The sequence below is a fragment of the Nelusetta ayraudi genome, unplaced genomic scaffold (assembly GCF_046127955.1).
Source record: "Nelusetta ayraudi isolate G7.1 ecotype Tasmania unplaced genomic scaffold, CSIRO-AGI_Nayr_v1 ptg000048l, whole genome shotgun sequence".
Taxonomy (NCBI): Eukaryota; Metazoa; Chordata; class Actinopteri; order Tetraodontiformes; family Monacanthidae; genus Nelusetta; species Nelusetta ayraudi.
Window position 1 is genome coordinate 12,458,947 of NW_027466098.1, and position 23,205 is coordinate 12,482,151.

General features: G+C 42.3%; 1 protein-coding gene across 3 annotated transcripts in view; it reads left to right on the plus strand.

Moving 5' to 3' along the window:
• The window catches only part of cadm1b (cell adhesion molecule 1b), a 147,513-nt gene extending 140,834 nt beyond the window's left edge, over window positions 1–6,679 (plus strand). For all 3 annotated transcript variants that reach the window (XM_076036388.1, XM_076036387.1, XM_076036389.1), the window contains 2 exons: window positions 3,622–3,750; window positions 3,975–6,679. In XM_076036388.1, the coding sequence (XP_075892503.1) occupies window positions 3,622–3,750; window positions 3,975–4,093 (248 nt within the window). In that variant the 3' untranslated portion in view covers window positions 4,094–6,679. The remainder of the gene's footprint in view (window positions 1–3,621; window positions 3,751–3,974) is intronic.
• Window positions 6,680–23,205: the final 16,526 nt, after the last annotated feature.

Here is a 23,205-nt window from a genome sequence, read left to right on the forward strand (position 1 = left end):
TTTTTGCTGAGATGTACCGCTAAGGGTGTGTAGCTAAATATATAGCATAAGCTAAATACATTTCTATATAATTAAATAATATTGATCTAAACTATGTATTAGGTGCCTTCATTTATTGTATTAGATAAAGCGCATTATGCGAATGGGAATTCAGTTTGGCCTGAGTGTGGTTTAGTTGGCTTATTAAAACACACACAGTCACACACAATCAAAATCCAATCCGAAAAGCACTGTATTATGTTTCGTTGATGGTCAGCTGCAACGGCAACATTGCACTGGATGGGGAAAAAAAAGATTCCATAGAGATTTCCGTCCTTCAGCGCTTATCTCATTACATTCATTTCCTCTTGCAGCAGCGACCGACACAAAAGCCTCGGACGTTGGCGATTTACTGCTGCAAACGGCCATTCCTTAGGTTGAGTCTGTGGCCGTGTCCCATTGTCCCTGCCGCTGCGCAGGCACAAGGTCGGTACATCCAGCGCGAGCCGCGACGGCGCTGTATTGCTAGAGGAGAGTCATTGTTTCAATTATAGCCACATAATTACACCCATAAATTGCCATGTTTTTGTTAATGCCCAGGGAAAAAAAAGGCAACAAAAGGAACCAAAAAAAGATGGTAAAGCTGAAATTGCATCCGGCGTAATCAGCCTGGCGACAAGCTCGTGCCTCTGATCTCCATCCTGACTGAGGCCCCCGTCGGCCGGCCGGCCGGGGGGGCAATTAGTCATTCCAGCACAGAGGGACTGGAAGGTGGGACTGTAAAGCATACGGCGCGAAGGTTCAGCGGAGCAGATTTAGCCGCGGCGCGGACACAGGCATCAGCTGCAAATCCTCTCTATTCCCCCCGTAAATCCCCACAGCTGTGCACACCCTGTCAGGACGCTGGTGTGAGCGTGTCAGCGCTCCCCGGTGCAGCCGCGAGCAGGGCTGTGCCGGCTCTGTGGACACGGGGGCTCATTACAGACCTAATCATATTCTGCTTATTTCAAGCAGTGAGGTCATCGGGGCTGCTGTAATGACGCTCGCTGGGGGTTTTTTTTCCTCTTTTTTTTTTTCTTACTTTTCGAAAAACCTAGTGGGCTTCTAAGCACGTAAATTGAGTGCGGATGTGCCTGAAGGCATCACGCTGTTCATATGTGGATACGTTAGAGCCCCAAATGAGGAAGTAATGTAAATGAACACTGAGTATGACTGATATTTTTTCACATAAGGTCAAACACTGGAGTCAGAGGCAGATCAGTTCCTCCAGAGACTAAACCTCATTAACCGAATGTGTGGAGAGGTCACTCATGTTTTTGTGTTTGTCTTTTTTCTCCCCCTTTTCACCAGCGTCTGTAGGCTCTTTACCAGGAGGATGCGTGTAAAAATAATAATAATAATAATAATAATAATAATAATAATGATGATTTAAAAGAGCACGGAGGATTAGGGAAGCGGTCTCTCTGGTTGCAGCAGGTTGTTGCTCCAGTTCCTCCAGATAAACGTAAAGCTGAAGTAACACCGACCCAAACGACAGCGGTTATGTTCCAGGTCTGGGGAGTACAGTGTCAACCGCATTATGCATCAGCGCAGCTCAGGGTTCTGTATGTTTACGTAATCTCTTCTCTCTCTCTCTCTCCCACCCCTCCCCCCACCTCAAAAAAAAAAACAAAACAACAGCATTGGTTTTATGGGGTATTTAGTGTAATCCCCTAACAATGCACTGCAGGCAGGCGGCGCTGGGAGTTGAAGGAACAGGAGTGCCGCCGTAGCGTTTTTCTTCAAGTCGGGGATCCTGTTTTTTTTTGTTTTTTTTCCTTTCTTTTTTTTTGCAGCCCTCCTGTGTAATAAACACGTAACTGACAAACATAAAACTGCTGTTCGGTGGTGTAGTCGGCGCGGGCGAGGCAAGATATGCAGCCAACCATGTCTGCAGATACTGCAGGTGTTATGGGATTTTCTCTGGTCGCCCCCCTCCACCGCCGCCACCACCCCGACCCCCACCCACCCACCCACCCCTTGACATTTTGGGCGATGGAGCCTCGGCGCTTCGCTCCCGGAGAATTTTTTCCACCTGTTAAATGAAAGTGTCCCACGCTGTGCCCAGGCAGCCAGGAAGCCCGGCATGTTTCCTCGCGGATGTGTCAGGCGCCAGACAGCGGGGGGGGGGGGGGTGGAATGGGGTGGGAGGAGGTGGTGGGGGGTGGCAAGGTGAATGGTGGGCGGTTCGGGGTCGCGGCTGGGGGTGGGGTGCAAGAGACAGGGCCATTTAGCAGGTGAACGTTCATTAGCATGGAACACAGGCCTGTTCCTCCTCCTCCTTCTCCTCCAGGGAACAGCCAGTGGCTTCTGACAGCTCTCCTATGGTAAACAAACAGGGGAGACGCAGTGGCTCACTGCCCCCCTACTCCACCCTCCACACACACCCCCACGCCCGGCTCTGCGAACACGAGTCTTTTTTTTTTTTTCCTAAGAGAGAAAGCTCAGGAGCCGTCCTCCTTAATTGGTTTCCTCCGAACGAGACGTCCTCACGCAGGACGTAACCTTAAACCTCTGGGAAGGTGTTGCTTTAGCCGGAGACCACTTACCTCGACTTTAGTAGCCCCCTCGCCGGCGAGAGCGGCCACTCGGCGAGAAATTCTCGCCGCCGCCGCAGCACTCGTCTCTCCCCTCCGTATCGAAATCGTTCAACTTTTGAGCGCGGCTCGTGAGATTGATGGAAAATTGAGCTGCTCTCTCATGCAGCAAAGAACAGCCTCCGCCGCCAGCCCGGCCCCTCGCCTGACACTCCTCTATCAGCCCAAATGCGCGCAGATAGACTATTGATAAACGGCTGTGAACTATTCTGAGACTGGAAAATTTATAGGCTTCAATTTTTTTTTTTTTTTTCTGCCTTGTTCTCGTAGGGGTGCACGGATAAATCTGGCGCGACGCTCGGCGCCAGCGCCGGGCCGACACCTGAGGCAGCCGCGTATTTTCTGCGCGTGGCGACGCCGGCGCCAATTTATCTGCCGACTTGTGTCTATTTCTTGATGATTGAGCTCCGTAACTTCCAGAAATGGCCCCTTAAATCGTGTTGTATTTTACAGTGTGTGAAATTACGGGCAGCGTCGACTGCCTCTCGGCGAAATAACTGTCTTGGGGAAGAAGAAAAAAAATGCGTCGACGTCGCTCGCCGTCGGCGGGTCAGACAGCGATTCTCCACTATATCAAACCCGGAGAGGCTTCGTCGAACGAGGCGGAGTGCAGCGGGCGAGCGTGTGCAGTTCCCCGGCACCTCGCTGGGATTTAAATATGTCGGTGTGAACCGGGTCGTTGCCGCGGCTGATTTTGTTTTCACAGTTTTTCCAGCGGCCGAGCTGTAAATGGAGGATATCGGTTTGCAGTTACTTCTCGCTACTGATTGACAAGTTGAGTGAAGTTTGAGTGGAATATGCAACTGAACAGAGTCGAGGGACTTGAAGAAGGAGACGAACTTAACTGGGCTGCATTATTTTCTTTGGATGGTTCGATTTATCTTTATCAAATCTTGCACGTCTAAGGTTCCTACGGAGGAACTGACCTGTTTGACGCTACAAAAAAAAACAAAAACGTGGGTTTCAGTATCATGACTCCGCTCACCACACACCTCTCTGCTTTTAGACTCCAGGGCCGGCGAGGGGGCGCCACAGAAAATTGACCACGCTCTCATCGGAGGAGTGGTTGCCGTGGTCATGTTTGCCATCCTCTGTGTGCTCATCGGCCTCGGTCGATACTTCGCCAGACACAAAGGTAACGCACCCAGCAGCGCAATCACACTTGATCATGAACACATCTACAGTTCAAGTGGTTTTTTTTTTTTTTTGGTGGGGGGGAGGGGGTTTGTTTGTAAGTGAAGCGTAATGACATCAAAATCCGCAATAAGAAAGACAATCGTGTCGTGCAGCTTTTTTGTGTGTTTTGTGATATACAGTTGTTGTTTCTCCCTTCCCCGCTCCCCCTCCTGTACCCGCCAGGCACCTACTTCACACATGAAGCCAAAGGGGCGGACGACGCCGCAGACGCCGACACGGCCATCATCAACGCGGAGGGCGGACACAACAACACAGACGAGAAGAAGGAGTACTATATCTAAAGTGGGCGGGCCAGGAGAGACGGGTGGGAATGCTGGTGGTGGTGGTGGAGGTGGTGGTGGTACTGGTGGTGTTGGGGGCGGTGCTGTGGGAAGATGATGTCTTAACTGGGATTGGTTGAGAGAGAGGTGTGAGACGGGGCAGTTGTGAGGTTTTGAAGTGGATGAGAAGAATGTGGAAAGTGGGACTGGCGCGGCCAAGTGGTGAGAAGAGACACGGCTGAGTCTCCTATCCGACCCTTCCTGGACTGCTGGGGCCTGTTCTGTACGGTTTGATTATTTTACAGACAATTTTGTGCCTTGTTCGATTTTTTTTCTTGTTGTCGGGTTTTTTTGTGTTGTTGGGTTTTTTTTTTGTTCCCCCTCCCTCACATGCTTGTTGGATAAAAATTTTATTTTTCTCGTTTCATATACTCCACCTAATCCTTGCTTTTGGCCGTTGGGAAAGGTTACGTGAGCCTGGTCTGTTTCTGTATGTGCTGCCTTTAGTTTATGTACCCAGATCTGAGCAAGCAGGTCAATGTTTTTGTTTAGTTTTTTTGTTAAGGGAACAAAGAAAAAAAAAATTGCAGCCCCTCGAGTGCGAAAATTCACTTCCTGCAGGGTGAGTTCCAATGTAAGTGGCGGTCCGATTGGTCAAGACAGCACAGAACCTCCCCGCTTCTTGGTAAACCTCACTGTGCTAATTACTAATTTAATCTTTATGACGCAAGTGTCGGCCACACAAACTTGTATGCTGATGTATGCTAATAATGATGCCCCATGGAGTTCACCTGCGGGCGGAGCGGGCCCGGAGGCACGTTGAATCCAGAGTCCTGGTCAAGTCCCGCTGAAGGATGAACCACGCAGATGTCTTTGTTTTTGGCTGTTTCTGTCACATGAAAATTGACCAAAGTTGAACCCCACACAATGCCAGGATGTGAATGTCAATTACTTCTCTCTTTTTCTTTTTTTTACATAGTGCAGAATGTAAATGAACAGAGGACGATCATTCTCCAGTATTAATTTCTATGTGCATCTGCTCCCTGAATGATCATAGAGCCTCGTCACCAAGAGAAAGCGGTAATCATCAGGAAACTGTGGCAAACTCTCCCAAATCCCTCCAAACACAACTGTGCCAAGACAGGTTGGTTTGTTTTGCATTGATGAAATCAAAGTAATTCTCTAACTCTAAAAGCATGTAACTTTACTGTCACCTACAAAACTTGCTGGGCTTTTTTTTCTCCCTTTAATCCTCAATGGATACAAAAAAGTGGTGTGTACAAGTCATTGTCCATTTTCCCTTCATCAGCGTCCCTGTTTGGTGTGCTCTCTTTGAATTATAAAAGTACTAAATATTGATTTAGTTTTCGGTGCATTTTAGCCGAGGTCCCAGTCGAACCACAGCAAATGAAGTGTTAATGTTACAAACTATGAACTGATATGGAGCTAATTGCAATCCTTGAGATTATTTTTTTTTTCAGCCGAGATAATAGAAAGAACGACTTGTTCTGAAAAATGATTGACAAATCGAATTTTACGCATATAACTAAATAACACTTAGACAATACAGTATGTCAACGCTTGCATGATTTGCTCTGAGGAACTGAGGACGTTTAAGGGATTCTGAGTGGCCCAGGAAGTTCAGCCTGACAAAAAAAAAAAAAAAAAAAAAAATGCAGAAAGCAGCTTTCTTTCTCACCTTGAAGCTCCAAAGTAAAGCTGGTGTGTAGCTCATGCCTGGGTCAGACTACGCAACAATTGCCACGCCAGATAAAACAGGAACTGTTCCATAAATTCCTGCTGTGTCTTGCTTGGAAGGCTGGCAACGCTACAAGTAATAACCCGACCAATCATTGTTCACAACTGCACAACTCATAGATCATTTGGTAAGGCAGAGTCTGGCAGGATGAGGAGGACTTCCTCCTCATCAGGCAGCATTGAGCGGCAAAGATTCCAGCTTTCATAAAACCGGAAAGAAGAAGAACATTTGAACAGCATTTTGACAATTTTGTGCCATTGCTACCGAAACACTGTGCATGATTGCCAGCAGTCTTTTTTTTGTGACACAAAAACTGTAAACCTAAACCCTGTGTTCTACTGGACGGGTCATGCTGTCATCATATTTGTCAGTTCCAGGGAAACATCATGGTGGGTGTCGCATTAGAGAAGACATGCAAGACTTGTTTATCCTGGATGTAAAGCCACCGTTGCACATACCGTCAATTGAATACAATCATTCCGAATTTGCAAAGTCTGTAGTCTGATCCTGGCATAAGTGGGGGCTGTCACTTTAAAAACTACTCTGATTCATGGTTATGCTTGCCACAGAGAGTGACCCAGTTAGCTAGTTAGCTCCTTAGCTGGGCTTGACCTCTCGGCATCGGCTACCGGAGAGCAAGCTAACCGTAAGGGCGTCCAGTTTAACCCCTGCAGCTGCAAAATGCACCACGCGTTAAGACTGACATTCTCTCTAAAGAGGACGAGTCATACGGGTGAGATTTGACACAACGGGCAAGGAACAGCTGGAGAGGCAGATGGAGACATTGTTGCTAAGTGCTAAAGCTACAATGATAGTCCTAAATGGAAGCAGACAGCTGCAGCTCCTCCAGTCGCATAGCAGACAGGATTACACTTCTTTCGGGGATTTGCATGGGGGACATTGTTACTCGCAGATATCACAATAGATCGCAGTTCATCGCGACGCCGGCTGCGCCATGCTTGCTAACGGCTGTTGTTAATTGTTGCTAATTTCAAGGCAATCTTTTTTTCTATTCTTTTTTTTTTTTTTTTTTTTTTTTTTTCTTAAGTAAAATTCAGTCAACTTGTCAACTCTAAGGTCAATTTCTGTGCCCCGACTCCTCTCGCATGCAGTGAACTAATAGTGCACTTGAAGCTAGCGCAAAATGAGGAAGTGTTCTGGCTGTACTGCGATCGTTTAGTATTAACACAGTGTAGAGTTGAAGATGTGTTTGTATGTTTTTATTATTGAAAGAGATGACAGGACCTAAAGGGAAGGTGGACAGTGACAAACAGAACTCCACAGAGAAGAAATCACTTTTTGGAATTAGAGAATCTGCAGGATTTTTTTTTGTAATATGTGATACTGTGCCAGTCTTACTTGCATACACTGACCAACGCATCAGTTCAAAAGAAAACCTTATTCTTTTTCAATATTCAATGTGAAAAAAAATGTACTCTTTTTATTTCATGCTTATTTTCCAGCTATGAAATTCTTGCTTTTTTTGCCATTGTCAAGTTTAGATTTGAAAAAAAAAAAAAAGACGTTCAAACATGATTCAGTTCGACTCCAACACTGCCTGTAAAGACTCTCCACCTTTGGGCTGCCTTTGATAACTTGGAAGGGCTGCAGGCCTTACAAGTTATCAGAGATTTGTGTCAAGCTCTGGACTGAGGTTTTTTTGGGGAGGAATACATTTCACTGCAGCCTCAAACATCCACAGAGGAGCCATTATTTTATTTTATTTTTTTTTATTATTTATTTTTTCTCCAAGCAACATAAATCATAAATCTGGCTCGGAGACAGAGTTACAATGCCTCACAGTTACAGACAGATGTGTAAAATCCTGTATGCTAATCAGTGGGAGCTTTTGTTGCATTCCCTAAGTACGGAGTTTAAAAAAAAAAAGTGTATTCTGAAAAAGGACCACTGCCTTAAACACTCCTCTTAATGCTTATCATTCAAAAGGAAAAGACTGAAGGACTTCATTTTAGTGCCTTCTTTGATTTCGAGGCATCTGGTCAGTATTGTACACTTATCCCTCACGTACACTCTTGCAGTATATATTGTACACTACTCGCCTGTATCTCACAGGGCCAATATCAGTACACGTCATCTGTATTCTTGCACCGTAGACTCGCATCACAGTAACAACCTGGAGCGTAACGAAAGCTGGTATTACTGATAGAAGAAAAAAGAAAAACCCTTTGACGGACACTGTGGCGTGGCAGCTTCCACTGACTATAACGCTGTATTGCCAGGATGTAATATTTATTGTCTCGACTATACGATTGCAAAATACTTTCAATTTGGTCACGGTTTTGCTCCGCATCGCTTCATTCCTTATTTATTGTGGATATCTTCAAGGGAAAGTCAAAAGTCAAAACTATGGGAAGTCACTTTTTTTTTTTTTTTTTTTTTTCCAGGAGAGTTGAGAGAGTCGGTGTCACATGCATGACCTTTTGGGGTTCTGTAGTTGTGTTTAATGGATATACATTGATAATTGTTTTCTGATCATGGAAAAGACAAGGGGTCAATCTGAGCATCTAATCCATTTTTAAAAAAATTGTTTTAAATACTTGATATTTGGTATGTTTTCACTCTCTCAGGTTCATGAGTGTTTATAGTTGTGTTTTTTTTTTTTTTTTGCATCTCAGGTAGAATGCAAACTTTTAAGGCCCCAAGTATATACTGTAGTACCGCGGTTATTCCAGAAGTGAAGAATTGACAAGATGTACATGTTTTTATTTCTTCATTTGTACATGTTTATGTGTTCTTAATATGGTGCACTGTTACAGTAAACGTTGATTATTTTGCATAGACCTAGTTCCTAAAGAAAGAAACCTAGATTTGTTAAGCAGACGAAAACTATGTACAGTCAGTGTCAAAGAAATCACAACGATATTCATGAAACCTTCTTCCTCCTCCTCCTCTTCTTCTCCTCCTCCTCCTCCTCCTCTTCCTCCTTCTTTTTGCTCCACTGTAACGCTTTGCTTCTACAGTATCGGTTATTTAGTTACTATAGAATGTGACCACAGTCCATTGAAGCATCTGTTTGCATTCAGTCGACTCAAGCATACATTTCCATAGATGAAAACGATGGCGTGTTTACTGTGACAAAAAGTTTCATAAATGAAGTGTAACATGTCTTGGATATTTGGATGAATCTCGTGTTTAAATGGAATTCGAGGGTGGGGAGGGGCGGGGCGTGACGCGGGGGAAGCGGCGAGGGCGGGGCTCCGCTTGTTTTATCGGACCTTTAAACGGTTTTAGGGTTGTATTTTTTATGTTTGTTGTTGTTGAATCTTTAAATTTCTCTGCACCCAGGTGACATTTTTCTTCTGTGTAGTGAAGAGAATGTTTTCTCATGCGGCCATGCATATTTTGTATTGGTTCACACCACCATTTTTACAGAAAAAAGAGAAAAAAAATATCAGAAGAGTACTTGTCTTAATAAAAAGATATCAATGTTTAAAGTGCCGAGCTTCTGTGACTTGATCAACACACCGCTTCTCTGTGGCATCCGGCGCCGACGCTCAGATGGCAGTTGGTTTTTTTATTCTTCCCACCCTTTTTCCCTCCGCACACTCCAAATATGTTGTCTCGACTGAACCGCTTCACTTTTCATCCCCGGCTGCTGATACTTGTCAAACGCTTTAAGGAAGAAAAAAAAAAAACATTCCTAGTTGAGGGTTTTTTTTTTTTTTTCTTTTTAAGTTTTCTAAAGGAACTGAAACACTCCTGAGGTAGATTCAAGGTGGTCAAGCAGCAGCAGCAGCAGCAGCAGCAGCAGCTCTGGCAATCTGAGCTCCCATCAGTGACTGACATGTACCATGGTGCAGATAGAGGGAGAAACATCTTTAATGACACCTTGACTGACACCGACAGGCTCCGGGGCCCCTGTTAAGGTCTCCGGCTGAACATGTGGATGTAAGTGATTTGACAAATTGATAGGCATTTTGAGGGAGAAGAGCGCGTTGCTAGTCATAAGAAATTTTGTCATCATATTTCTGTCAGTGCCTCCGTTTCCCATTACTTTGGCTGATCCATCGCAGCTAAAGGTCAATAACATTATTCGAGCTTTAATGGAAATGGTTTAACCTCAGACACCAGCCACTCTCCCTCCTCGCTCATGCAATCATTCAAATAAAAGTGTTGGCCTTGAGCGACGTTGCGCTCGACGCCAAATGAATGTTATTTTTGCGAGATCCTCAGATTTATTTATCCTTACTTTGGCCAACACTTTCAAGAACATTTCTCCGCGAGGAGCCCGTCGCTCGCCGCACGACTGCGGCGGCTGTCAGCCCCACCAGCCCGGAGATTGTGATGTTTCGGTTAGACGGCTCTAATCCCATTTAAATGTTCAATTTTAATTTGGAATGCCATGTTAAAGTGTAATTAGCACAATGGAGAAATTGAGAGCGAACGAATGTCTGAGCATGGCTTGTTTAGTCGGCTAATTGATTGATTGAGATTGATGGCATGTAGGAGTCGGCCTGGCTGAGGTATAATTAAATGATGTGGGAGTAAATAGTGAGTGAACAAAGGCAAGTGCACTGAGCTCTATCTGCACACTTGAACATCACGCACGCACGCACGCACGCACGCACGCACGCACGCACGCACGCACGCACGCGCTACCTAATGGGGCAGCAAAGCAAACTATGAAGTGTTTAACCTTTGAATGAAATTTTTTGACGTCTGCGTCAAGAATGTTTGAATGGTTTGAACACGAGGCCAGATAAAATTTTAGCCTCGTAATGTAAATGAGGTGGTGCTGCATTTTGGTTTCTGCGTTTATCCCACGCGGCGGCGTCTCAGAAAGCGGAAACAAGCTTTTGTTATAATAACGTGTTAATTATATCGTTATCTCCAAAAAATCTGCCTTGAGCCGCCTCGATAAAGGCCAAATAATTACCGCGTTACCACGTGAAATTTGCTTTGTGATCTCGGTATAAAGCAATCATTAAAATGGGATGTCAAGATAAAAGCATTAAGTGGGGGGAATAGAGGGAACATTTATTTCCTGTTGCCTGGGCTAGGCTGTGACACTCCCATGTGTAAATGTTTGTTGTACATTTATGTTTGTTTTGAGAGGTTTTCCATGCGACAGTTAGTTTGGAGTTGTTAGCGTAATTGGGCCGTGATTTTGGGCTTGAAGAGGTGTAAAAATAATAATAATAATAATAATAATAATAATAATAATAATAATAATAATAATAATATATTTAGTTCAATATTGTTTTTTCCTGTGTATCCATATTCATTTAATTTAATTATTTAAAAATGTGTATCACGGAAAAAACGTTTTAATTAACCTTTTAATTCAAGTGTCTGATGTATTTAATAGTTACATCACAGTATGTACAATTTGTATCCACTAACATTCAACTGACTGCATGATGAACTTCACCATTCTTTCAGAGAAAAGAAGGAACAGTTTTCTCCAACTGTGGCCTCAAAAGTACATGAATCACAGTCCAGCTTCACAAACAGTGACCCCAGTGGAGTGGTGGACTTATTACAAGTGGAAATGAATTCGGCACGTATAACTTTTACATCAGGATGCAAAAGTGAAAACAAAACCTTTTGTTATGGATTGAAAATGCCACATTTGCTCAGAGTGAGTTTAGGGAGAAAATGTGCTCCGAACTGGGTCCCATGTTCAGGAATTAATTTGGAAGAATTAATTTAATTATTTTGGTCACAGAGGCCTGCTGCAACATCTAAAGTGTGAGAAAAACATTCTGTTCTTTTTAATTGAGCTTTACAAGATTAACTGCAAATAAATAAATATGTAGGACTAAGAGGAGCCTTGCTGGATTAAGTCGGGGAGATTTTCCTATATTCTGATATTCTGTTTTTTGGAAGATTTACTCATTATAAAAACAGCCCAAAGAATAGAAAAAAGGTCAATAAAAAAAATCACATCAGGAATAAAAAAAAAAAAGCCTCAAACCTAATTCCATTTCTGTCAGGGTCAGTGAAGGACAACACATCTTCATTTTTTTGTGAGTGTGTGTGTGTGTGCCCGTGTGTGTGAGTGTGTATGTATGCCTGTGTGTGTCCTTAAAATAAAATAAATTTTTCTAGAGTTTTCAAGTTGTTTGAATGAAGGACAAACATCTGAGGCCTGAAACAACAAAATTATCTCCCCAGCCTAACAGTGTGATGCAAAGAAATCTGTGGCAATTAAAGCGCCTGCGCACGCACACGCTCACATGCACGCGCACAGGCTGTTTACCCAGTATCAGAGTGTGGGGAGGCGCGTGTTTCTGAGGCGATTAACCCCCAAAGTGAAAGACGCTGTGAACAAAAACAGTGTATGCTGTAATGTCGCTGATACTGCTGCTTGATATTTAACACGTAGTGAGATACCGATGTTTACCGGGAGGTGGAAATGTGGCGGACGGTGACGTAAAAACTTTTCGGTTCGCTTAATTAGAGAAAAGCTATAGGAAGAAAAACAAATAGGTTTATCGTGCGGTTGCTCTCGCCGAACAATAAAATTCACACGCGTCAGACAGGAAAATCTGCAATTATCCGCCGAGCCGGAGCTTAGAGCGAAGTTCCCTGTACGAATTCCCAAGGTGACCCCTCGTCCGGGGCTCAAGACAAAGTTTTTCCTCTCTAAAGTTGCACTGATGTTCTGTGTCGTGTGACAGCACCCAGGCTGAACAAGGACAAACCATTTCTCGCCTCCTTCAGCATCGCCTTGTCAACCTTTGTATCACATTGAGCACTGTTGATCAATCAATCACTTTTTCTTTTCAAAAGTGCTAAATCACAGGCAAAGGCGTCTCTAAGTATTTGCACAATCAAAGGGAAAACTAACTGATCCCTCCAGAGCAAGCATGAAGTGACAATTTCCAGAAAATAAGAACCCAGTGAGAAGACACCTGGAGCAGACCCCGACTCTGAAAAAAACAAAAAAAAAAATGAAGCAATAGATAGAAATACAAGTAGAAGTACAGTCAAGAGCGCACGACTACTGACACATGATTCATTTTCATTGGAAGGCAACTTTCAATCTGAAGTCGTGGTCGTGATCGTCCTCCCCAGTTAGCCGTGGAAAAGGCTATTGTTGCTCTGTGATTTCATGTCGCCATCCAGCCTCCCTCTGATCCGCTGATGCGCCTCGCTAGGTTGTTTTCTCCCTTAATGTGTTCATTTCCTTGTCTGCATATTAAAGTGTTCTATTTTCGTGCCAAAGTCAGTCGGCGCCTTAACAAAAACAAAGAATGAAAAAAAAAATGTCTCCGTGCACTGCAAAGTCACATGGAGCCTCAGTGACTCGTCCAACTGCCGCAATAACGTTGCCACCTCAGTAATTTATCACTCTCTTTCTATTTTCACTTATTAAATTAATCAGTTAGGTAATTAAAAGTTACATGTTTTAATTAAACCGGCATTGGATTCAAACAGAGGGAAAGAAAGGCATCACGGGATAAAGGTCATCAGCTTGAATGAGCTTGAACTTAATTTCTCTTCCATTTAAGCAGATGCGGATAAGTTAAAGAATGAATTATCTCTTCCGTGCTCTGTCACCGTTGCAGACACGTTCCTTTGAAATAAGAGCTTGGAGATAGCAGCACAATGCGCCGCCTCACAAAGACAGAGAGCAGCCAGATAGCGGGGGGGACTGAGGAGAGAAGCCAAACAGATACGCGGGCGAAACTGTGTCATAATCCAATTCTGCAGATCTCAGAACAATCAGAAGAAGAAGAAAAAAACAAACCTCTCACATGACAGAAGGAAATCATTATTTCTGACTGAATTACTTTTCCAGCATATAAACACACTTGCTTAGGTACACATTGCTAGTAGCAGATAATGAATAAATAATAATAAATAAGCTTTTTTTTTTAAAGTGTGAAGATGAAGTTCTTCATACTCTGCTTGTAACCAGTGGTTATTTCCACTCCTGTTGTCTTACTTTGCTCTCCAACCTATCGGCCCATTCTGCCCTCTGACCCCTGACATCAACAAGGCTACCCCCCCACACCTCCACCCCACACACACACACACAGACACACACGCACAACTGCTGCTCACTGGATATTTTCGATTTTCTTCTTTTCAAACCCTGGAGATGGTTGCGATGTTGCGAAAGCAGATCAGCACTTTGTGAACTACACGGATCAGCAGCCAACCATGTTTGCCCCGTTCAAAGTCACTTAAATCACCTTTCTGGTTGTCTGAATGTATTGAGTCGCTGCCACGTGATTGGCTAGTTTGCCATTGGTGTTAATTAGCAGTTGGACACTGCACTCAGTAAAATGGTTGGTGAGTGATTGTGTACAAGCATGGAGAAGTTGTTGTCTTTTAACTTGAAGATATTAAAAGTGGACAGCAAGACACAATTTGTAAATTTGAGGGGAAAATATCAGAATCTCTGGTAGGGTTTTGGAAGACATCTGTCTTTGAATATATGATTGAATAATTTCAGAATTTGATTACTGTTTTTATTATTATTATTATTATTATCATTATTATTATTATTATTATTATTGCATTGAAGTGAACAGCATGCTCTCTCTCTCTCTCTCTCTCTCTCTCACTCTAGGTGTCTGTGTATGTGTGTGTGTGTGTGTGTGTGTGTGTGTTGCAGCTAAATTTGTGCGTTCCCATTTTTGTCTTATATCATTTTGTTTTCCTGCTCTCTTGCCTTCAGCTGCCACCTCGACAACAAAGGAGAACAAACTCAAGACACATGCTCCAAGTATTTGTCTCTGTATCTGCTGTTTTCTTTTGTTTTGTACTCGTTTGGACATTTGACTGGCGTCCCAGTGTATAGATACAATCGCTGCAGTTTGCCTAGGCTGCAATCGGGCTCTATAGGCTTTTTGGTGTGAATATTAAAGGGAGACTTTCAAGAGTGCTAACCGTGTTTTGCTTTTCTAGGCCAACTCGGATGAAGACAGACTCAACATGAAGGATCTGCAGACAAATAGGGAGGGGCTAGGGGGGTAAAAAAAAAAATGCGCGCGGTTGTTTTTCATTTGTTCAGCTGTGTGAAGGATTGAGTTTTCGCCTGGTAAAACAATACTGAGCTGAGCTTGTAGTTTTTTTTTTTTTTCTTTTTGTCTGTGTGGTCATCGCTCCGCATCTGTGCCGCCTTTTATTCATTCTCACGGTTCAGATTGTACAGCCAGATGAAGAGAGTCGTCATCTGAAGCATATTTCTTGTACTCGCCGTTTTCGTTTTAAGACCTGAAAGGCTGAGTTGAGTTGTAGTGAGTACCCAGCGTGAGCGCACTCTCGCCAAGTCATTGTGATGTGAACAAAAGAATAGACGGAGCTCCGGAAACAAGAAGAAAATGCGTACCACCAAGAACAAAAGAGACGAGTTAATGGAAACAAGATTGAACACACTTTTTTTTTTTTCTACACGCCGTTTAATTAACGCTGAGGAACGGGGAGTAGCGCCGAGAATATTGTGTTATTCATAGAATTTTATTTCAGGCCTTGAATAATTATTACAAAATGTGCGGATGAACAAAGTCCCCCAATTATGTCGATAATTACCTTTAAACATTTCATTAGGACCCACAAGACGGTCATTTCAGGCTGCGCACTCCTGAAGTTTATCTGCCTCCTTTGACATCTGACAGGCAATATTTCCAATTTCAAAGTGACGCATCCCACGTGAGGCTGATTCACATCTGCGGCCTCAGTGATGTAGCTGTGTGCTGTGACGCACCAATACGGAGTCCACGTATGTTTTGTTTTTCTCTTTCATTTACTTTTGACTGTGTGCGAGTAAAGATCAGTTCGGGGTCCATTAGTTTTATACTAGTGCTTTTTATGCTCTAATATCTTGACAACTTGTAATAACTTCACAATCAAATACTATGCAACACAGGTAGAGGGACAACAACAAAAGAAAATCTGTGGATCAAACAAAGTTAGTCATCTTATTTGGCTGCGCTTCCCCTGGCTTCTCCTTTCTTCCATTATTAGCGTTTGTTTCTTGGTTAAAAGTGCGAGTGCTAACAATTTGTGGAAGAGCGCACTGAATTTGCGTCTCTAATCAAGAAATCAAACAGTGCCATCTCCCAGTACGGCTGCTTCGGCAGTGCAAAGAGCCAGTCCAAACAAGACTCATCCAGTTTGCCGTGACAATATTTCCTTTCAGGTTTCTGGGTTGTTTTCCTCCATTTGTGGGTTTGGAGGCTGTAGTGTGCAGCTGATCTCCTTCGCTTTGTAGCCCTCTGTTTTTGAAAGGGGCATCGCAACGGAGCCCGCAGCGCTATCAACATTATGATCAATTTGAAAAAGCCTTAAATTAGCCTAGACTTTTCTGTTCTCTTAAGGCATGGTAGTAAATTTAGGGCTTGTGGAATAATTTCCTTAAAATTAAATTAGACACAGCATCATCTAAAAGACATTTAGTTAAGGGGAATATTTGCCTACTGGCATAAAGTCATGCAGCGGAAATGTAGAAGTTATTACCAAATGGTCCAAAAAAAGGAAAATTATGTGGAAATGGTATTTTGTGCTAATCTTCAATGCTGTCTGCCAGACTGAGGCCAACGGTGTTTTTGAAACAGTGGGTGGGTTTATGGCAGAGGAGAGTTAAAGGGGCAACGCTACACGACTTTCATAATTGTCTGCGTGAAAGTAATAATAAATTGGTATGTGAAATTTGTGAATGTATGTTATTTCTTCAAGGGCAAAGCGTCACATCGCGTATCCTCTCGATGTGTTCATTGCCAGCCCTTTGTATCCTTCTGTTTACAAAACCGTACCGGCCGTGTATGTGAATCCCTGCCTGCTCCCGCCCACTGGAAAAGTTGCCATTCCACTGTTATAAATAACTTCAGAAAACATGTGCAAATACTACGAAACACACTCCAAATGAATGCTAATGTAAGCTGCAATTGGACCGGATTTAACTTTAAATTCCGATGTTACCAGAACTTGTTACCATGTTTCGTTTCCAAGGGGACCACTATCCGCGACGCACCTGCCCTCGTGAAAGAACTTTGCAAAGGTATGCAAATGGTTTGATTTTACTTTTACTGACATAACTGGAGAAATAAAATCGAGCAAAGCGTTTTATATAGAATCCTCCTGTATGAAGAGGATTATGTATCAGATGAAGGTCCGTCACTGTTGGTGGTCCCCTTGGAAACGCAATGTGGTAACAGTTCTGGGTTCTGGTAACAGAATGTGACCCTTTGGATTTATGGTTGTATTCAGAAGATTTTCAGCTAACGTTAGCATGCTCTGTTCATTCAACACTGACACACTTGTGGCATTATGTTTTAGTCATTCAACAGTTTCCTTGCTTGCTCTATGGGGTTAAGGAGGAGGAGTCCCAAGCCCCTTTGTTTGGTTTACACGCTGCTCTCAGCCGATCCCTCTAGAGGTGCAGTTTAAAAAACAAAACAAAAAAAAAAAAAAACTAAAAATAAAATAAAATAAATGAATAAAATGCTTATAGCACTTTAAGTCAATGAAACCTGGGCTAAAATACTGAAAGATATAAAATGCAAATTCATGACACCACACATTTATTCATAGAGTGTTTTAAGGTCTGGCAAAAACTTGTGGCTGCTCTTCAGATATCTATAAATGCGCGTGCGTACACCGAGCTTCTACTGCGAGGCAAATTTGATGCAATCCATTTTAAAAAGGGCATTTCAGAAATATAAATTACATCCACACACGCTTTGTTTCCCAACGTATAAATTAAACGAAAGTCTCTCTAAACGCATAAATTAAATAACTTGTGTAATTACAGAAAGTGCAGCCTGGAGCGGCCAAGGCTCCTCGTTCTGGTCGGTTAAATAACTGCATGAGCGTAATTGGTTTTCTGCTCGGTTAGAAGTTTCCTCCCTGACATAATATTCATGTAAACCGACAGCCTTGCGCGCGCTACGCCGCTCTGGCTTAAGGGTCACTGACCAGCTGTAAATTAGTGCAGCGTGTCCACCTGCAGCGATGGCACAACATTGTCAACGGCCTTGGAGTCTCGGCGCCGCAACCGAGCAGCCCAAAAATTCACTCTGGGCTCCTCCTGACGCCTTCATTTCTGCTCGGCTTCACTAAATGCTCACTGTTCCAGATGGCAGCTCTGGTATTCTTTTAATGAATTAAAAACCCACACTGCCACACTACCTGGAACCTTTTTTCTTTTTCTTTTTTTTTTCTTTTTAAATTACAGCCTTCTGATGATATTTCCTCACCAGTGGCGCTTTTATCTTTCACCAAACTCCGACCCGTTCAGGGCCCCCTACCCACCCCCAAAATCACTGATGCACCTTTTTAAAATTAAACGCCTCAAATGGGCTCACGCGGCTGAAGCTAATTCAGCTGGTGTTTACCTTTTGGACCAGCTGCATTGCCTCGGATAATTGCATTCTGTTTCTCGGGCTATTATTCATCAGTTAAAGGTCAAGAGCGTTATTTACAAACTGAACTGATCCTTGCGGTGTACGGGCCGGCAAAACACAGCCATCATGCTGCTTAGTCACTTTGATGTGCATGTCAACGTCTGTGTATGGGAAAAAAAAAAAAAAAAGAGAGACAAAATGACGGAAATAATAAATCCAAACTGCGAACCATTAGCGAAAGAGAGGCGCGTTTGTGTAAAACTGTTGCTCCAATCACTCCTTCAATCACTCTTCCGCTGTTTTGCCTTAAATCGCACCTGATTTTTGCATTTCAGAAATCACTGATACGCCCATAAGGAACGTGCTTCTAACATACTGATTGGTTATCTCATCTACTGCCTTGGCTTTTCTGTCATTTCCGTGATTCATTAGATTCTATTGTTGCGTGAACACGTCAAGAAGGTACGGATGATTATTTTTTTCTCTCTTTTCAGTCGCCCCCTCGCGCCTCGGAAACGTGCTCTGAAGGACACAATACAGGAAGAAGCCGATGACCAAGTGGCAGAAGTTAATAAGAACAATTTGAAATACAACTTGTTCAGCCAAAATCCAATTTTTAGCCCTTCCAGATTGAAACCCTAAAAATCGGATTTGAGAAGGAATCTGATTTGAATCAGATTCGCCTGCAGTCTGAACGCAGCCAACCAGTGTACATCGCCATCACAGCCAAAACAACAGCAAAAAAACAAGGAAGGGATTTCAAGATAGCGCCCCCTCCCTTCCTCCTTGTCATAAAACTGGAATGGTCGGATAAAAAAAAAAAACAACCAAAAAACGTTTCTTTTGCGGAGGCGCCAGTGTGCTTTGAACCGTGGAAGCTCTGCTCCTGCCATATGCTCTCCCGCTAATAGACGTGCACGCTGCTGCAACAACAGTCAGTCACCATTAAGGATTAAATTGCTCCCAGAGAATGAAAAGGCCCGACAATGCCGACATTCTCCCAGTCGACGAAGACTGTTGTTATCCTGCGGATCGCCTGCACCGCCCCCCACCCCACACCTCCCCGACCCCCCCGACTCCCCTCGGGAGGTGACGGTCCTTTCACCTTGCAGCTGCTGCCGCTTGGCATCACATGCCTCACACATCTCATCCTCAACATCTGGACACCAGATGTTCTTGCATAATTCCTCACACAGGTGAAAGTTTGTTCACCTTTTCTTTCCCCGCACCTTGCCCCCCCCCCACCGCCATACTTCCTCCCCTCACCCCCCACCCATCTCAGGAAGGTCTAGACACACTTTTTGCCTCAGTGTTCTCCTTTTGCCTTTAATCCGTTCAATGCCGCAAGCAGGGGTGAAAAACCTTGACGGCGGGGTTGCGCTAGCGCTTTTTTACTCGTTTAATTTGGCTCGCATTTGAAAAATAAGACTTTAACCTCATCCTGAAAGGCAGCCGTGTCTCAAATGCATCGCAATGTCCAGGGAGCCAACGGCAGCCTCGCAGGGGCAGCATTTCTCCCGCTGGAAACGCTGAATAATAAACGCGTACGTTGCTGTGATGCGGTGGATTCAATGGCCTATAGAAAGAGGAAAGCTCTCCACGCAAAATCTTCTTTTTTTCCCCCCCTTGCTAGAGGCTGCTCACTTTTCTCAGGTCCACTCTCCCATAAATAATTTGCCTTCAACCTGCACATGCATAAAAATTGCAACTTGTTGGTTATGAGAGAGAACAGTGAGGATGCACTTTGAATGCCAATGTGGCAATGAATAAACAATGGCTAGCTGCTCCAGGAGCAATGCAGAGCTGCCAGGAGGCATTGCTTTGAGTTCGCAGCCCCTCCTTAATGGTTTTCGCCACAAATCCAGCCTTTCACTCCGCCGTGAATGCGAGGCGGCTCTCCCAATATGAGCCTTGCAATATTTCAATAATTTTTCAACAAAGCAACAATTTTCAAGGCACCCGGGACATCCTTGGCTGATTATCCTCCATCCACTCTCCATCACCCTCAGTGAACTATGTTTGAATGGGTGTTCTGTAGTAACAAGCCTGTGCAGAGTGAGGGCTATCCTTGCAGTCGTTTCAAGAGTAGCAATAGATTTGCATCCCTTTCTGACCTCCTGTTAACTCAGCTGGAGGAACTTTAATGAAAGATTCAAGGTCTCATCACAGTTTGCGCTGACCACGGTCAAGGCTTCAGAAACAATGCAAGTGAACCTGTTGGGATCCTCTTAAATGTTTTGAAAGGAAAGGGCATGCTCTAGTATGTTCAATAAAACATAATATTAGTGCTTTGGTGCCACCTGGTGGAAATCAAAAACCACTGTTGTTGAATTGCAACATGGCCACTGTGCCACTGGTTCCAATTTTAGCTTATGAAAAAAAAAAGAAGAAGAAATACATATATACATATATATATATATATATATATATATATATATATATATATATATATATATATATATATATATATATATATATATATATATATATATATATATAAATATATATATATGTATATATATAAATATATATATATGTATATATATATATATAAATATATATATATGTATATGTATATATATATATATATATATATATATATATGTATATATATATGTATATGTATATATATATATATATATATATGTATATATATATATGTATATATATATATATATATATATATGTATATATATATATATGTATATATATATATATATATATATACATATATATATACATATATACATATATGTATATATGTATATATATATTTATATATATATATATATATATATATATATATGTATATGCATATATGTGTATATATATATATATATATATGTATATATATACATATATATATATATATATATACATATATATATATGTATATATATATATATATATATACATATATATATATGTATATATATATGTATATATATATACATATATATATATATATGTATATATATATGTATATATATACATATATATATATGTGTGTGTATGTATATATATATATATACATATATGTATATATATATGTATATATATACATATATATATATGTGTGTGTATGTGTGTATATATATATATATATATATATATATATATATATATATACATATATATATATATATATGTACATACATACTTTTTTTCTTGGTCATTGTTACATTTTAAACTTCCAAAATGTCAGCAGAATCAAAGAAAATACACTGGCTGAAAAGACTCAGTGTGACTAATCTCTCTCCCAAATTGTGTGCCTGTTTTTCCAAAAGCTTTCTGGGAAAATCCTACGCGCATGATCCAAATACAGGTTCATCAAATGAAACTGTGAACAAAAACATTGTCTCCTCTGTCAGTGTTTGATTTCTTCTTTTTTTTCGTTCACTCTTTCTCACACTATAATATCGTGGAAGAGTCTATTATACTACCTCAGAACAGTCCTTCCAGTGACGTTCATGCACCCATGCATCCATAACCCTAACCCCAACCCCGACACTAAGGTCAAAGAGGGGGGTTGCCAGACCTTATGTTGCAGGTAGGATTGCCTAATAACCTGAGGTTTCTTTTCCGCCAGGGGGCACTAGGGGGGCGAACAAAATTGGAGAGAAGATGAGAAAAAAAATGCTCATAAACAAATAAACAAATAAATAAATGATAGACTCAAATGATCTTTTAATCATTGTCACCAGATAGAATCTCATTATTGTTTAATCATTATTATGAAACATAATCTATAATAATATCCAGTATTGTTGCCTGCCAGTCAAAAACACTGTTCATGGCGTGGGTGTGTAGGCATGCCGGTTTTGCACCATTGATCAAGATGATTTGCTCCTCAAGCGAGTCTAGCTAGTAGAAAATGCACAGGTTTGGGACAAAGAGACTGAAGGAACAGACAGACGTCTTAACCACTAAAATCATGATCACTTGCAGCTCAACATCACAGCGTGGGATTCTTTAATTGTCGCAGTCTATGAGAATAACCACTGGCTGCTAGTGGTAAGTGTACCATGTTTTTATATGAACAATTGCAGCATGGCATAAAGTATGCTTTATTGTCCGCTTCCTGCCACAGGTCATGTACCCAAGTGAGTCCCGAGCCCTTTCCATTGACCCCTTTTGCGCCCTGGCCAAACAAGTAGAGTTTTTAAGACTGCGCCTTCTTAACAGCTCCACACCCCACCCAGAAGGATGCTACATCTCGCTGGGTTATAATTTGCAAAGTAAGTGAGGTTTGGAAATTGACATTGAACATTTTCCAAGACCCACCATTGCTAAATTATTGCATTTAAAAAAATCTTTGTCAGATTAATTAGAATAATTCTAAATGTGTCTTTTTTTAAAGAGAACTGTTTGCTGAGAGAGATTGAGACTGTTCGCAAGCAAAGCAGGCACCGTCCTCAAAGAAGAAAGCCTTGGACTGTGGCCAGCTGTCCTCCTCTGAGGAGCCAATCAGCTTTGCTCTTCATTTAGGAATTATTTCCATGGCTTTGTCAAATGATTCAAGTCATTGTGCTGCATTTCAAATGTAACAGTCTGAATTATTTTAGTCAAGCTGACAGTAAAATGAGATGGAGGCGAATTTGATGACAAGTAGTAACAATGATAAATAATTTGTAACGTCTCAAAGGGCAAGTGTCTAATCCCCAATACTTCAACATTACATATTACGAGAGGTGGTCACTGTGTCACAACCTCCATGCTGACCTACGTAGTCTTTTTTTTTTTTTTTTTTCTCGGCCGATTGACGCGACTGCTCCCAGTCGGCAATCTACACACCTGTAGCTCATCCCCTGCAATCAGGCCCTGCTCTCTTAAGCTCCAAGTCAGCAGCCACTGTTTGCCAGATAGTCTTCCGACACACGCAAGCCTTTCCAGCACTTATCCCCGGACTGATTGCCGTGAGTAGCAGCTGCAACCAAGCGTAGCGTTCTGCTACTGTCTCACTGGGTCCCGTCCCGTCCACTTGATAAAATATGTATATAATTATTTTTTTTGTCCCAAAAATAAAAGACATGGTGTCTTTTTTTTTGTTTTGT